This window comes from Erpetoichthys calabaricus, chromosome 14 (assembly GCF_900747795.2).
Source record: "Erpetoichthys calabaricus chromosome 14, fErpCal1.3, whole genome shotgun sequence".
In the NCBI taxonomy this organism is placed as follows: Eukaryota; Metazoa; Chordata; class Cladistia; order Polypteriformes; family Polypteridae; genus Erpetoichthys; species Erpetoichthys calabaricus.
In genome coordinates this window covers 9,084,085-9,101,792 of record NC_041407.2, presented here as the reverse complement: position 1 = coordinate 9,101,792, position 17,708 = coordinate 9,084,085, and the positions used below count along the sequence as shown (strand labels likewise).

At 46.0% G+C, this 17,708-nt stretch overlaps 1 protein-coding gene across 14 annotated transcripts in view; it reads left to right on the top strand.

Annotated features, from left to right (window-relative positions):
• Nucleotides 1–17,121, top strand: part of cacna1g (calcium channel, voltage-dependent, T type, alpha 1G subunit) — a 453,630-nt gene extending 436,509 nt beyond the window's left edge. For 12 of the 14 annotated variants that reach the window (XM_051936495.1, XM_051936491.1, XM_051936490.1 and 9 more), the window contains 3 exons: nucleotides 1,885–2,071; nucleotides 4,380–4,552; nucleotides 14,687–17,121. In XM_051936495.1, coding sequence (XP_051792455.1) covers nucleotides 1,885–2,071; nucleotides 4,380–4,552; nucleotides 14,687–15,505 — 1,179 coding nt within the window. In that variant the 3' untranslated portion in view covers nucleotides 15,506–17,121. Of the gene's footprint in view, nucleotides 1–1,884; nucleotides 2,072–4,379; nucleotides 4,553–9,239; nucleotides 9,755–14,686 lie in introns of those variants that run through there. The other 2 variants (XM_051936484.1, XM_051936494.1) reach the window with 2 other exon arrangements.
• The last annotated feature ends 587 nt before the right edge of the window (nucleotides 17,122–17,708 follow it).

Below are 17,708 nucleotides of genomic sequence, written 5' to 3'. Positions count from 1 at the left end.
CTGCGTGGAGTTTGCATGTTCTCCCCATGTCTGCGTGGGTTTCCTCCCACAGTCCACAGACATGCAGGTGAAGTGCATTGGCGATTCTAAATTGTCCCTAATGTGTGTGTGCTTGGTGTGTGTGTGCCCTGCGGTGGGCTGGTGCCCTGCCTGGGGTTTGTTTCCTGCCTTGCGCCCTGTGTTGGCTGGGATTGGCTCCAGCAGACCCCCGTGACCCTGTAGTTAGGATATAGCGGGTTGGATAATGGATGGATGGATATTTGGTGCTACAGCCACAGATGATGTACAATATAACTCTTAGATTGCATCCGACTATAGATGGCGTGGTACGAGTTCACTCAGATTTAGCAGTCAACGTGTTAATGGCGCTATAGGCCAGTTCAGAGCCATCTGCAGCACTGCCCCCTACTGTCTAATCAGCAGTCACCTTCTTCTGAGAGGAGAGCCGTTTGGAATCAAGCGCACTGAATTCAGCGAGCGTTTTGAGTTAACGGCTACACCCTAAACCATGTTAGCAGCACTTGGTGTTAAGGGAAAGTTGGTGAAAAACAAATTCTGTTTTCAATTTTATATGTATTAAAAAAAATTAAGAAGCACAGTGGCGCAGAGGGTAGCGCTGCTGCATCGCAGTTAGGAGACCCGGGTTCACTTCCCAGGTCCTCCCTGCGTGGAATTTGCATGTTCTCCCCGTGTCTGTGTGGGTTTCTTCCGGGTGCTCCGGTTTCCTCCGACAGTCCAAAGACATGCAGGTTAGGTGCATTGGCGATTCTAAATTGTCCCTAGTGTGTGGGTGTGTGTGCCCTGTGGTGGGCTGGCGCCCTGCCCGGGGGTTTGTTTCCTGCCTTGCGCCCTGTGCTGGCTGGGATTGGCTCCAGCAGACCCCCGTGACCCTGTAGTTAGGATATAGCGGGTTGGATAATGGATGGAGTGGGGAGAAAGCTTGACTTTCTAACCCCTTTCAGCTGGAGAACACTAGAACATGCAGCTGTAGACTGATTCATCAGGCGGTACTTTCAAGTAGTAACCAAACATGCAGTGCAAGCAACCATCCAAAGAAAATTATGAATAGCACACCAGTCAGGTCAAGCCATCGCTGGTCATTAGCTAAAAAGGGAAAAATGAACATGAGGTTGGCCTCACCTTTCAGGAGGCTCAGTTCAGCTAAAATGAGACCTGACCCCGTACTAGATGAGCTACATGGCATCTATGCCATGTCTTCCCATAGCTTCTCTTTCTTCTCTTGGAAAAAGTCAGGCATCATAAAACAGGACCGTAATTCCAGTGACCTTCTCAATGCTCTCTTCAGTCCGTCCCACACTCACATCTTGGTGAGGTAGAAAACAAAAAGAAGGGTGACGGCTTGTCCAAGCGTAAATGGGGTTTAGCACTGGTAAAGATAAACTTTTGATTGGATTAGGCAGATGATCAGGCCTTTCTCGACTTCCAGTTTAGGGCGTTGAGCTGTCCTATTTTGACATTGAGAACAAAAGCCTGAAGAGCTGTGGTCCACGGGGTCAGGAAGACTCACAAATGGCTAAGTGGCTAATCAAGCAGAAGAGCACGTCCAGGCCATGAGAGATCAATCCGGTGAAGGGAGGGCATGAGACATCAATGAGACCAATAAAGAAATTACATAATGAAAAAAAAAAAAAAAAAAACCAGTAGAAACCCTTGTGCACATGTGTAGTAGACGTGTTCAGGATGTCCCATCACTGTTTGCTCTTTGTCGCTGTCCGCTGGTCTGTTCCTGCCGTGTGATTACCACGCTTCCCAGTGCCTGTCTCAGTTCTTTTGCATGTGTCATCGTTCTTCTGGTACAAGTGTCCTCACTGCAGATGTGAGAATCTCTGTGATCACTAAGAGCTGTTGGTGTTTTCTCCACAGGGGGAGTTGCGAGCCGAACATAACAATCCCAGTGCCATACTGGCCGATAACCTCCTGTCTGTCAGGAAGCCCTCTGTGGGCCGGACGCACTCTCTGCCCAATGACAGCTACATGTTTCATCCACTGAACCCAGCAGGATCCACTGGGCCCTCCCGAGGGGCTATCTCACCTCAGAAGGGTCAGTCAGGTATATCTTAGATGCTCTTACTTTGTGACTTTTTGGTGCCTCACTGCCGCAGGGAGCCCAATTTGATGCCCAACCCTGTAACAGTCAATGTGAAGTTTGCATGTTCTTCCAATGCCCCTGGCATTTTCACTCCAGATAATCCAGTGTTTGCTCCCATGTCCCATAGACATGTGTGTGTTAGTGTGAGTGTGAGAGGTGTCATAGGTGAGAGTGCCATGTGAGCGTCTGCTGGTATATGTTAGGTTAATGGACCCTCTGTGAGCAAGAGTGGGTACATGCGTAAGTATTTTGGTGACGCTGCACAGAAAACATGGGGGCTGACGCAAAGAGAGAACAGCTGACATCACCAGCTGTGCTCATAGAGATGGGGGTCTGCTTGGATGACCCCTACTAACTCCAGCTGCAAGAAACTCCCTATTGAGCAAGACATCACCGACCACTGGCCGTTCACCACCACGCAAATCTTTCAACTGAGATGCTGCCTAGTGTGCGTCCACGACAGTTCACTTGGTGAAGAGGATGGGATTCACACTGTGGACAGGTGGAGTGTAGTGGTGACACTGAGCAGAAGAGGTGGAGGCTGACGCAGAGAGACAAGTCAGCTGATGTCACCAAGAAGCACTCCTCTCACCCCGTTCATTCATGAGCTTTACATGGCCGACTGAAGGAGCTCTCCTGTTAGCTCACACATCAATGAGCTCCCTTCTGAGAACCACAAGGATTAGTTTATGGAGTCTGAGTGAACCTCTTCGGCATGTGAAGCTTTCCTGTTCAATCAGAATCAAATATTGCAGTAAAAAGGGAGCCGTGCAGGTAACGTCATCAACAACCAAGGGGAAGCAATGTGCAGAAATGCCCCAAAGACTCTGCAGATTTCCAGGTAAGCACCACGTCAGACTAGCCGTCCTTGTTAATGGCGGCTCCAGAGAGTGGTGAAGGTATGCAGGTAAGGATGTCAGTAGACACGACTGTAAGAAAAATCTTAACTGACGGAGTCACGACTTTAAAGATACACACACCATGAGAGCAGAAAAGGAGCGAGGCCTGAACCACAAGCAGTACAGGAGGAGCATGTAAGACATGACAGGAAAAAAATAAAGAAAAAGGTGAATCCTCACTATTCGCTTCCCAGGTCCTCCCTGCGTGGAGTTTGCCTGTTCTCCCCGTGTCTGCGTGGGTTTCCTCCGGGCGCTCCAGTTTCCTTCCACAGTCCAAAGACATGCAGGTTAGGTGGATTGGCGATTCTAAATTGGCCCTAGTGTGTGCTTGGTGTGTGGGTGTGTTTGTGTGTGTCCTGCGGTGGGTTGGCACCCTGCCCAGGATTGGTTCCTGCCTTGTGCCCTGTGTTGGCTGGGATTGGCTCCAGCAGACCCCTGTGACCCTGTGTTCGGATTCAGCGTGTTGGAAAATGGATGGATGGATGAATCCTCACTATCTGCGGATTCTGTTTTCATGGATTTGTTTATCCACTATTACAAAAGAGTAGCGTACCCCATTTAGCTTATCCACGGTCTTATCCTGCCAATTCATGGTCATGCACAGCAGAGAAGCAATAAGGGGGCTGTGACGCCCGTAGATGCCCAGGGATGCATGCGTGCGACAGGATCATCGTGTGTCCACCTCACACAGAGAGCCGTGGGTAAGCCGTGACGGGGACCAGCACTTGCAGTTGTTCACCACGCATGAGGAGTCCCCAGTTACTGTAAGTGCAGGTCATAAGCTCACACTGATGACGTCTTACCTGAAGAAGGGGCCTCCGTTGCCTCGAAAGCTTGCATATTGTAATCTGTTTAGTTAGCCAGTAAAAGGTGTCGTTGTGCTTGACTTGTCACTACATCCATAATGGCTAACGTGGAACAACACCCCACTACCATGGAGGAAGTAAAAGTCGTAACCAGGTTTCTGTAGGGCACCACTGCCGAGCCTCGAGGGGTGAGAGCGGAGGGCCGGTGTGTCGCTCTTCACTGGGCCTCCCCCTGAGCTGGAAACCCCATTTTTCCCTTTACGTTCAATGCTTCCGTATCCATGTTTTCCATATCCACAGGGTTTTCCAGGAACATAACTCCCACGGATAACGAGAATCACGTGAAGGTAGATAACACCACATCAAGACGCAGAGCTGACAGGTCTCTCGTGGTTGAGTTGTTATCAAATCACAAAACATCTGAAACAAACTCCCATGAAGGCTTGAAACAAAATGGCATGACTGGAATGTGCCGCATGTGCTTAGGGAGTTTTGTGACGATCTCTTTTAGTAAATGGCATTCTCTCCTAACTGTGTACTTGAATGTGACCTTCTCTTTTGCAGGTTCCACCACATCAGTGCAATCCCAGCCAGCCGACACCAGCACCCACCTTTTGGCCGTCCCATTGGATTTGTTCCGGCCCATCAGTCCCCACAGCAAGTCTGATTCAGAAAGCATCCCCAAGATCCCCCCACCAAGATGCCCCTCCAGTGCACACAGGATGCTGCGACGGCAGGTGAGTGGCAGACGACACTGGCATTTGGTGTGTATTTAAGGAAGAAACCAACTGAGAACCTGTGAGGCGTTTATTTCTTACACCACACACTCTCATGTCCTCCTGCGCAGTTGGGCATCTGGGCCTTCCCCATCTTTTTCTGTCCTGCTCAGGTCCAGTTTGTCCTCTTATCTCAAGACAGTAATAGACACCTTTGTATGAAATCTGCCATTTCATTCTGCAGTAATACAACACGTGTCTTAAGAAAGCCGTTTTGTTTTGGCCATTTTTGTCAGAACCCAGAACTGAACTTTAGGAATACCGGTACCTTGCAACACAAATGAACAGAATAACCAGTCTCAGTAGAGCTAATGCAATGACAAAGGTTTCTCTAATAACCAGTCAGCATTTATACAGGACTAATTAACGGTAAGCTAAGGAAGGTGACCATTAAGGAATGGCTGCTCAAAATAGGGCTTTGTAGTCACGTGTGAATGAGAAACTAAAAAGCAGCCATTTGAAGCAGTAATGGTCATTAGCTGTGGTGGGCTGGCACCCTGCTCGGGGTTTGTTTCCTGCCTTGCGCCCTGTGTTGGCTGGGATTGGCTCCAGCAGACCCCCGTGACCCTGTAGTTGGGATATAGCGGGTTGGATAATGGATGGATGGTCATTAGTAACACTAGTAGTATCTTGGATGAATATTTAAATCGGTTTAGTGGTATCTTGATAAAAAAGATATCAACTGCTATGAAAACTATGCAAATTTCTGGGTGTGTCCAAACCTTTGACTGGTAGTGCAAATGTGAAATAAGTACGAGCGAGCTGTCACTCACTTTTCTGAGAAATGTATGTATATACCACATACCCACTGTAGTTGTCATGTCATGTCACTTTCTAGCACAGGGTACAAGGCAGGAATAAACCCAGGGCAGTACAGCAAACACACACCACACACACACACGTATGCTAAGGCCGGTTTAGTGTCACCAGTTCACTGAACCTGCATGTCTTTGGACTGTGGGAGGAAACTGGAGGAAAACCGCACAGACACGGGGAGAACATGCAGGGAGGACCCAGGACACAAACCCTGGTCTCCTCATTGCACCGCCATGCAGCCCTCACATTGTAGTGTAGAGCCTTTAAATTGGAGTTGCCATTTTGGAGTAAATGGGGAGGGTTGGTGTCAGGAAAGGCATCTGGCCTTAGTAAAAACCGCATTGAAACCTATAAAGCAACGACCTCACATATGGAAGAGGAAGAAGAAAAAGAAGAAGCTATCAGCTACTGGGGAGCTTGGAAATCCTCCTAAAGGCTAAGCGGCTAATGACAAAGAGTCTTAAATGACATAGTAAAGTAGTCATAGTAGTAGGATCTCCGGTCCTCTTTAATTCCGTTCTTTAGTGCTCTGCCTTGGTTTTCTCTCTGGAAGGCACTATATAAATATATACGAGAGAAAGTCCATAATTATTCACACTCTGTTTTTAAAAAGCACTAGGGGGCCTTGCCCTCTGCTTGCTTCGCTAGATCCAAACTCCCGGGGGGGCGCTCTACACGCCAGCCATTCCATGTCTCTGCTGCTCGTGTTGTTAAGAGGGCGGCTGAACGCATGCTAAGGAGATGCGGTCGGATCAGCTGCTGTCTTGCTGCTGCTGAGCTGCGTGTTCTGCTTGTCTCGCTGCACGTCGATCGTTTAAAAGCAGCTGTCTGTTTGTCTCACAGGACGTTAAAGTGTCTCCGAGAAAATCGTGAATCGTCTCCTTCCAAGATTTTTTTTTATAATAGAGAGAATAAAATTAAAGTAGAGAACATACAGACACATGTTTCAAACATTGTCCCCTTGCCTTTCACTGCACTTGGCCCAGCACTGCACAAGTTTGTTAATGCCCCCCAGCGGTCCTCGGGCTTAAGCTCCACTGTGAGCTGTTTCAGGGCCCATCTTGCACAGCCTTTATGAAAGCCAAGCCGGCTGTGGATGGTGTCATATGCAGAACCAGGACTGGTCAGTTTGCCAGAATCACGGAACAGGCTTGCTCAGTGTTGTCATCGTCACTAGACATGGATGGACGTCCCGCTCCTTCTTCATGTTTAACACTTGTCCAACCATTTTGGAACTTCTCACTGCAATCGTAAAGCACTGCCTCCATATTGTGGAGAAAGCCTGCTGTAGATTTTGAGCCATAAAAAGTGAATCAGTACCCGCTGCTCTTCTTTGGTGCGGACAGAGGACAGAAAGGCCATGTTTAATCCTAGTAAATGGAAAGGGAGACTGACTGATTGAGGTGAAAACTTGATCCCTGTAACCGCAGACACACCACCTGTGCACGGAGAAAGCTGGACAGCCAACATATTAAAAATGATCACAAAAGTGCGTATAATTCTTAGGTTATCCTCATAAAATAAAGGGAACTCTACTGTCAAACATGCAAAGCCTGTGTCAGGGAAAATGAAGGCTTAAAGTGCAAGAGACTGCATGCTGCATTTTGTTTCCTCTTCTTTCCACAAGAGGGCGCCCAACTGTACAATGAAGCAAAGCGTCGCGTTCATCAACAGAAGGAGACGCACAGCGGCTGGTGAAACATCAGGCCCACATTTATCATCCAAAACTGCGATTCCCAACACGTGGACTATTTAATACCTAAACATTACCATTGAAGAGTATTAAGTGATTAAAATGCTTCATTTCCTCCCAAATAAATCTTACTTTTCTAATTTCCTTTCCGGTGAAATAATTGTTCAGCTTGTGCTTGAAGCTTACATTTAAGATAATTGTGTAAATATCAAAATGCAGTGTGTATAAAGTTCAAAATCATTACCGTGTTAGCATTTATGACAGTATTTAGAATTACACATTATTAGAGAATTCTTTACAAAATTGTATTTGCCTAAAAACAAAAAGAGAGGAGATGGAATTATTAAAAAAAAGAAGAGTAACAAGTAACAGGCACATTGCTTCTGCTCTCCTTAATTTCCAGTGGCAGGTTGAGACATTGTAAATATGACGACAGGCAAGCAGTATGCATGTTCTTCTTAGATAAAGTCAGGTCGTAATATTCCTCTACTTTTTAATAAATAATCTTTAACTTATATAGCGCCTTCCATACTGAATGCTGTCATGAATGGCTACAGTGCAGCTGTGTCCGTGTTTGTCCAGAGCGAGCACAGGAAGGTGACAGGGCTTTACCATCACAGCTTTCCATAAGTGAGCATCACTCCAGGGCACTCTACTAGTAATGTTTCTATACAAATAACATAACAAGTAGTATTAGTTGTGGTGTTTGTGTGATACACACAGAATCATGCATGGGTGTGGTTGTGAGGGCGGGAGATAAAATGGCATGTCCAGTTTCTTTATGTTTTTCAGTTACTCTCTTCACAAAAAATAAACACCTGAACCTTCTCAAACCCAGTTCAGGATCTTGGGGTGCGGGGCGGTCTGGCAGTACTGGACATGTTCCCAGTCCACCACAGGACCCCATCACGCGCATGTCCACACTCACTCATGCCTAACCTGCAAGTTTTTTGGGGAATGTGCGTGGAAAACAGAGAGCCCAAAATGAAAACCCACACAGGCACAGGGAGAGCATGCAAACTCCACAGACATAATGACCAGGAAAAGAATTATTATTATTAGTGGTTAGTGGTGAGTACAGAACATGTGATGATCAAAGATCTTATTATACAGATAGATAGATAGATAGATAGATAGATAGATAGATAGATAGATAGATAGATAGATAGATAGGAATGGCACTATATGATAGATAGATAGATAGATAGATAGATAGATAGATAGATAGATAGATAGATAGATAGATAGATAGATAGATAGATAGATAGATAGATACTTTATTAATCCCAAGGGGAAATTCACATACTCCAGCAGCAGCGTACTGATACAAAAAAAAAAAACAATATTAAATTAAAGAGTAATAATAATGCAGGTAAAAACAGACAATAACTTTGAATAATATTAACGTTTACCCCCCCCCCCCCCCCCGGGTGGAATTTAAGAGTCGCATAGTTTGGGGGAGGAACGATCTCCTCAGTCTGTCAGTGGAGCAGGACGGTGACAGCAGTCTGTCACTGAAGCTGCTCCTCTGTCTGGAGATGATCCTGTTCAGTGGATGCAGTGGATTCTCCATGATTGACAGGAGCCTGCTCAGCGCCCGTCGCTCTGCCACAGATGTCAAACTGTCCAGCTCCATGCCTACAATAGAGCCTGCCTTCCTCACCAGTTTGTCCAGGCGTGAGGCGTCTCTCTTCTTAATGCTGCCTCCCCAGCACACTGTCTGATAGAACATCTGCAGCATCTTATTGCAGGTGTTGAAGGACGCCAGTCTTCTAAGGAAGTATAGCCGGCTCTGTCCTCTCTTGCACAGAGCACCAGTATTGGTAGTCCAGTCTAATCCAATCCATACATTACAATACAATTACAATACATACATACAGTACATACTGCCAGGATACAGAAAAGTCCCAGCAAAGGCACTTGACACATTCGAGTTCCCTCTTTCAACAGTGTGACCTCCCACAGTTTAAGCAGCTGATTCAGGCTGTAATGGAGTCAGGAATGGAGCCTGAAGTACCCGTGTATGTATGTCTATTGATTTCTTTCTCTGAGGCACGTGTCGTTCGGGTGTCCTTTCTTACCAACTCTTTGTTTTCCTTCTCTTTTCTGTTTCTCTCGTCCCCACTCCTCCCCATCCAGCTAAGTCTCATTTGCCACAGCGCAGACCCGCCATACCTCCGTCATCACAGATACTCCTGCTTTTAACTTCCTGCCTTCCCTGCTATAGGAGCACTTCTGCAGACAGGGGGCGATATGTAACACTCTCACCATTAGTCATCATGGCCTTGTTGGTATTGCCATATGATGGACACTTCCTCACAATCATCCCCCACGTGAAAACTTATTCACTTAAGCCAAAGGCCTTTTAAGAATATATTCTAATGCTCTTTTCAGCTGTTGAAGTGTGTTCAGACCAAGCGCATTGGTGCCAAGGCCGTTCTGTAGGACTGTCTTCTTGTGAAGCTGTTGTTCTAACAGGCCTTCAGCTCTGAAGCAGCAGCAGTGAGGACTGATTACCTTAAAGCAGAAGTTCTTAGCTGCGCCCCCTTGTGGGTATGTTTCAATTTTGATCTGTTCCTCTAATCCAGGGGTGTCGAACTCGAGGCCTGGAGGGCCGCAGTGGCTGCAGGTTTTCATTCTAACCTTTTTCCTAATCAGCAAACAGTTTTCATTGCTAATTAACTCCTTTTCCCTTCATTTTAATATCCTTGTTTTTTAAGAATTCAGTCCTCTAAATTGATTCCTTTCTTCATTAAATGACAGCCAAACAGAAATGAGATGTGACACGAGCCGACAGACGACCAGCTAAGCTGGGATTTCAAACTCCAACCAATCTCTTAATGAGAAGCCGATTCTTTCTCTTCATTAAATCTGTTATTCACAGCGCATCACTTTTTCCACATTTTGTTATGTTACAGCCTTATTCCAAAATGGATTAAATTCATTTTTTTCCTCAGAATTCTACACACAACACCCCATAATGACAATGTGAAAAAAGTTTACTTGAGATTTTTGCAAATTTATTAAAAATAAAAAATTGAGAAAGCACATGTACATAAGTATTCACAGCCTTTGTAATGAAGCTCGAAATTGAGCTCAGGTGCATCCTGTTTCCCCTGATCATCCTTGAGATGTTTCTACAGCATCATTGGAGTCCACCTGTGGTAAATTCAGTTGACTGGACCTGATTTGGAAAGGCACACACCTGTCTATAGAAGGTCCCACAGTTGACAGTTCATGTCAGAGCACAAACCAAGCATGAAGTCAAAGGAATTGTCTGTAGACCTCAGAGACAGGATTGTCTCGAGGCACAAATCTGGGGAAGGTTACAGAAACATTTCTGCTGCTTTGAAGGTCCCAATGAGCACAGTGGCCTCCATCATCCGTAAGTGGAAGAAGTTCGAAACCACCAGGACTCTTCCTAGAGCTGGCCGGCCATCTAAACTGAGCGATCGGGGGAGAAGGGCCTTAGTCATGGAGGTGACCAAGAAGCCGATTGTCACTCTGTCAGAGCTCCAGAGGTCCTCTGTGGAGAGAGGAGAACCTTCCAGAAGGTCAACCATCTCTGCAGCAATCCACCAATCAGGCCTGTATGGTAGAGTGGCCAGACGGAAGCCACTCCTTAGTAAAAGGCACATGGCAGCCCACCTGGAGTTTGCCAAAAGGCACCTGAAGGACTCTTAGACCATGAGAAACAAAATTCTCTGGTCTGATGAGACAAAGATTGAACTCTTTGGTGTGAATGCCAGGAGTCACGTTTGGAGGAAACCAGGCACCGCTCATCACCAGGCCAATACCATCCCTACAGTGAAGCATGGTGGTTGCAGCACCATGCTGTGGGGATGGGAGACTAGTCAGGATAAAGGGAAAGATGACTGCAGCAATGTACAGAGACATCCTGGATGAAAACCTGCTCCAGAGCGCTCTTGACCTCAGACTGGGGCGACGGTTCATCTTTCAGCAGGACAACGACCCTAAGCACACAGCCAAGATATCAAAGGAGTAGCTTCAGGACAACTCTGTGAATGTCCTTGAGTGGCCCAGCCAGAGCCCAGACTTGAATCCGATTGAACATCTCTGGAGAGATCTTAAAATGGCTGTGCACTGACGCTTCCCATCCAACCTGATGGAGCTTGAGAGGTGCTGCAAAGAGGAATGGGCGAAACTGGCCAAGGAGAGGTGTGCCAAGCTTGTGGCATCATATTCAACAAGACTTGAGGCTGGAATTGCTGCCAAAGGTGCATCGACAAAGTATTGAGCAAAGGCTGTGAATACTTATGGACATGGGATTTCTCAGTTTTTTGATTTTTAATAAATTTTGCAAAAACCTCAAGTAAACTTTTTTCACGTTGTCATTATGGGGTGTTGTGTGTAGAATTCTGAGGAAAAAAAATGAATTGAATCCATTTTGGAATAAGGCTGTGACATAACAAAATGTGGAAAAAGTGATGCGCTGTGAATACTTTCCGGATGCTCTGTAATTCCATGGCTTGTTGCTGCTCTCATTCTGCCACAGCAGACTGTTGATTTTTCTGTTTATTTTAAGAACAACATCAAAATGTTTTGGTGACCTGAGAGATCAATCTGACTGAGACCTTCACTCTTCTTTATTTTAAGATATTGTGTGATGGGCACAGGTGAGCTGGTCACGTGGCACCTCGTTTTGTGTCTCATTTTTGTTTGGCTGCTAATTAAGGAAGAAGAAACAACTAAGGGGTCTGAATGACGTTAATTAAAATGAAGGCAAAAGAAGTTAATTAGCAGCCAAAAACGGGTCACTAATGAAGAAGATGGTCAGAATGAAAACCTGCAGCCCTCCAGGACCGGAGTTTGACACCCCTGCTCTAATCTGTTAAGTGCACATGGCCAGCATACACATCTCCCATCACAGATGAATAGCGTGCATAACCTTCCATCTTGAATTTTCAAACGAAGGAAGCCATTTTTGTTTTTATGAGCTGGTATGATAAGGACCCCTTGATGAAAGTAATTGTGTTTTTTTTCCTATGGACTGGGAGCACTGGACACTAGTTAGTGTGGGCTCTCCGGCTATTTCTGCGTGAAAGTCAACATCGCCTTTTGTTGAGCAGCATGCACTTTTTAGGAGCAGCGAATTGAGAATGTCTTCAGACCCCTTCACTTTCTGCACACTTTATTATGTTGCAGATTTGTTGTTAAACTGGCTGTGCTGCCCATCTAAGACAGGTGGAAGTCTAAGTAATCACTGTAGACCTCAGGGTTAACGTTTGCAGTGCGCCGCGCAGTACATGTGTCTCTGTTACATGCCATTTACTATGGGATTCGTAAAAGCAGTGTTAATGTATGCCATGCACCATCTGTTGGAATGACAAATGCAATGCACTTTATTACTGTGAATGACTGAAATGACAGAGGCGTGGCAAGTAAATGGACACACTGAGATTTATTCTTTCATTAGAGTGAACGGATAAATTGTCCATTTTTGCCCATCAATCAACACTCAATTACCCATAATGACAAAGTGAAAAGCTGTTTTCAGTAAGGTTTGCAAATTTATTAAAAATCTCTAATTCCCCTTGAGATGTTTCTAGAACTTGATTGGAGTCCACTTGTGGCAGATTGAATTGACTGGACGTCATTTAGAATGGAGTATGGAGGGTCCACAATTCCAACTGCATGTTAGAACAAAAACCAAGCCATGAAGTGCAAAGAACTTGATGTAGACCTCTGTGATCAGACTGGGATGGAGCAGAGATCAGGGCAAGGGAATTAAAACCACTTCTAAAGATCTGAGTGTTCCCAGGAGCACAGTGGCCTCAAGAATGGTGACAGGGAAGAAGTTTGGAACTACTGAGACACTTCCAACTAAACTTAGTAAATGGGCTTTGGTCAGGGAGGTGATCAAGAACCCAAATGTCATGAGCTTCAGAGTCTTCTGCTGAGATGGGAGAACTTGTCAGAAGGACAAGTCCATCAATCAGGCGTTTATGGTAGAGTTGTTAACTCGCACATTGAGTTTGCCAAATGGTATTTAAATGCCTCTGAGTGCTGCGCTGATACGGCGCATTGCTGCACCCACCACATGACAAACCAAGTCAGGATCCCAGATTAGGACCCGAGTGCAGCCATGCAGCGGGTGACACCTCAGCACCACACCAGTTCAGATGGAATGGAACCAATGGGAGGTTTTTATGGTGGCTGGAGTGCCAATGCTGTCACCAACCCCCAAGTTTTCCTTGCAGGTTGACAAAGTAGTGCCACTTTTGGTGTTTACGGGATTCGAATCAGCAACCTTCTGATTACCAGTGCAGATCCCAAGCCCCAGAGCCACCACTCTGCCACTATCTGGTCAGATGAGTCAAACATGGAACTTTCTGAGTGGAATTCCAAGCACTATGTCTGATGAAGATCATGCTCTGCTCATCACCCTTCTAATGCCATCCTTACACTGAAGCTTGATGGTGGCAGCAACATGATATGGGGGTGCCTCTTAGCAGCAGGGTCAGAGACATCGGTCAGAATTGATGGAAGGGCAAATGTAGCCAAATACAGAGAGGTCTATGAGGAAGACCTGCTCCAGAGTACACAAGAGCTCGCATTTGAGTGACGGTTCTGCCTTCAGCACGACAAACACACCAAGATAACACAAGAGAGGCTTCAGGACGAGTCTCAGCCCCAAGTCAAAGCTCAGGCTGAACTTCTGTGGAGAGACCTGAAGATGGCAGTTTGGCGACACTTCCGACCGATCTTGAGAGGATCTACCAGGAAGAATGGGATAAGCTGTCCAAATCCAGGTGTGCAAAACTTGCAGAGACTTTCACAAGATGACCTGAAGCTGCAATTGTCACCAAAGGGGCTTCTACAATATACTGGATTAAGACTCTGGATGCTTTTGTGAATGAGAGATTTCCGTTTTTCATTTTTAATATATTTACCAGCCTTTCTGGAGACACGTTCTCACTTTGTCATTGTGGGTTACTGAGTATAGATTGACGGGGAATCACAATCCTTTCTAATTGAATCCACAACACAATAAAATGTGCGGAGAGTGATGGGGTCTGAAGACTTTCTGAGTCAACTGTATGCTGGCAATTGTCAAGTGAATTGGGACCTTCAGTAAGTTATCGCTGTTGATTGGCTTATTCTTTCACAAATGGGCAGTCATCAGTGCCTTTGACGCCCCGAGGTGCCCTCACGTGCCACCTGCGCATGCTCACTGCCTGATTGTCCAAAGATTGTTCTGCTTGCGCCCCTACCTTTTTATCATTCCTTCCACTGATGCTTTATGCAACCAAAAAAATGACCTCCATACACTGACCCTTCATTTTGTGCCATTATCGGTAAAGTGGGTTGTGTATTTGCAGAAGAGCTTGGTCACAAAGCATCTGATTGGCTAACGGGGTTACACAGTAAGATATTTTGGCTTATTTTGTTGTTTTCTTGGTTGCTTTGTTTTGTATGCAGGCTGCCCAAATAACCAGTCAAGTGACCTACTGACCTTTCTAACTCTTTCCTGTCCATATTCCTCCACCTTCCTCTCCCACACGACTGAATCCCCCTCCTCCTCCTCCCATCACCTCCCTTTTTGCTCTCCATTCCCAATGTAGGTGGCGGTGACCAACGACTCCCTGGATACCCTCTACGGTGAAGCCAAGGAATCGGTTACTTCTGCAGAGAGGAACCAGCAGAGCGATCTCTCCGTCCTCCAGCCCGCAGTACTGCTTGTTCCCGCAACTCCTGGAGCTTCTCCTAAAATGGGCCGCTCAAGCGTCCGGACCCAGAAGCAACCGCACAACCAATACAACATCTCCAAATACCCCAGCCCTCAGCCAGCCCGGAGGAGTCCCTTCAGCGAGCAGCTTTCCCAGGACCCTGCTGACCAAGAAGTCACCCACATCATCACAGGGGGTCAATCTTCAGGCCTCCCTTCTTTAGACTCGATTAGGGGTCCTAGTACCTGCCTGAGAGACCTAAAAAAATACCACAGTGTGGACACCCAAGGCCGTCGCCTCTTGGTGGCCCGGCCTTCCTCGTGGCTGGACGATCCCCGGAGACACTCCATCGAGATCTGTTCCTCTGTGGAAAGTAGCCCACAGCGCAGCTCTGGATCCTCGGGGTTTGTTTCACGGGCGGAAAGCTTTCAGCAGCCTTCGCCGAGGCGGAAGAAAAAAATGAGCCCCCCTTGCATTTCCATAGACCCTCCCGAGTGCCAGGACCCACTGGTGCTGCCCAATTTTCACTCTGGCCTCTCCCCCTTACCCAGTAGAGACACCTGTCTTAGGAGACGCGCCCCCTCCTGCGATTCAAAGGACTCCTTGGACCTGGGAGGGGAGGCCTTGCTGCCAGAAGCCACGCAGATCTCCCCTAACCCAAAGCTCCTGACTCTTCATAGCTTCTCTTTTGAGAAGACAGATGCTGAACACTGAATTAGAAGGAAATGAATAATAATAATAACAACAACAATAATTCGAATATCATCAATAATAATCTCGATCGATCGATCACCATCATCATCATCATCAGACAGACACTCTCCACATTTGCCAAAAAAAAAAATAAAAAGAAGCAGACTGTTTTTCTTCCATGAAACATAGGAGCTTACATCTTGTATCCTGGTTACTGGTGGAACACACACATCCAAAGAAAGCCAGCAGAACATCAGAGGATCTCCACCAGCCACCAGAACATAAAAAAATAAAAGGCCTCCCCCAACCCCCCCCCAACCTCACCCCGGGCCCACAGACTTCCAGGTCCTGGATGGGGACGTGTCCTGGGTGCACAGGGGAGCCAGGGGTGACAGGAGATACAAAGCAATATGAAAGTTTAGAGACACTACATATATATTTTCTTAAATTATTGGGCCATAACGTTGATGCAGGATGTAGAAATTTTGTGATTTTTATTTTATTTTTTTTTTTTTCGGGGTGGGGTGGTTGGGGTGGGGTTATCCGAGTTCAGTTTTTGATTATATATATATTTTTTTTTTTTGGTTCTTTTTTCACTGATTTGACATTTTTAGCGTTTTTTCGATTAAAGGAAACAGGAAAAAAACGAAAAAAAAAAAATAGAAAACAATTCATGTCCTTCTTAGAGCCGTCTGTTCCGAGGCATCCATGAGTCTAAAGACACATTTCTTATTGAAACCTTTTTAATGCTTTTTTTTTTTTTTTTTAAGCACAAACAGTAGCCAATAGTGCATTAATATAAAATAAGTGAATAGTTTAAACAATGAACCCATGAGTTTAAAGAGGTGCCAGCTGTACAGTACAGTGTGTGTGGTTGCTATGCCAGTCAATCCTCTTGTTGAAACAGCCTTCAAGCAAATCAGCGGCATCACCAGGACAGACTGCAGGCTTCTGGAGGGTATGGCGGAGTTTCGACAAGGTCGCCATACCGGTTATTACCGTAAAAACGTATCTGCTGTTGGAAAGGCGCCACGTCTCTCTTTTGCGTTTTACGAAACATTTCCCACGCAGCATTAAAAAAAGGTTGATTTCTTGAAGGCTGCCTGGCACGAGCCGAGGTGGGTGCCCAGGTGCTTTGAACTGTGTTCTCAATTTTGCCTTCTTCTTCACGGTGAAGCACACACACACACAAACCCACCCCCCACCGCCCCCCCTTACAAAAATGTCAGAGGATCGGCCGCGAGACGGTGCCCCCGTTTCCCGATTGAGGTCTGTTTTATACAGAAAGTATTTTTCAAATGTTTTCAATCTCAGTATTTGATACTGTTTCTCATGAGAATCCTAGACTTGCAAAAAGTGTGTGAGACGTTTGTAAGGAACTGACTGTCATGCAATAAAATAGCCGCAGTTTTCAGCAACACTGTATTTGTCGGTTCTCATATGAGTGGAACTGTAACCTGCTTTTATCCTTAGATGCTGCAAAAAGAAAAGAAACAAACAAACAAAAAAAACAGACTACATTTTCCTTGACTTGAATGGAGAGATACACCTTTATTTTTGTTTTTATTTGTTTTTATTTTGGTAATCCTGCTCCAGGACGACCTGCTTTTATCAATAAAGCAGCCGCTGAAAGATGATCAGGCTTTTCCATGTTATTTCTGACCGCTGTGGCTTTGAAAAAAGAAAAGCCTCCACTGAAAGGCACCGTGCCCGCCATGATATGCCAAGGTGAGTCGATGATGATCTGCCCTCTTGTGATGGGTTTGTTTGGGTTGTGGAAACTACGGCGTGTCTGTGGTCGCAGTGTCGACCCTTATGTCTCTTGTTTTACAACTCCGTTCAGTCCATCAGACTCATGAGAAATGTGACAAACCAGAGGTGGCCATTCAGTCCATCGGGCTGTCCCGATAACTCATCCTGATGCTTCTTTAAGATCGGCGGAGGTTCTGCTTCAGCTCCATGTCTCGGTGGTTTGTTCCCGATTCCCACAACTCTTTGCGTAAAGAAGTGTTTCCCGGCTTCGGTCCTAAATGCACTTCCCCTTGATTTCCACTAGGTGTCCTCAAGCATGTGGGTCAGCCTTAAACAGGAAAACATTCTGCTGGCTCTCTTTTATTAAATGCCTTTGAGCATTTTGGAGATTTGGATGAGGTCCCCACGCAGTCTCCTCGGCTCGAGACTAAACAGGTTTAATTCTCTGTCACAGTACGATTTGTCGTTATGT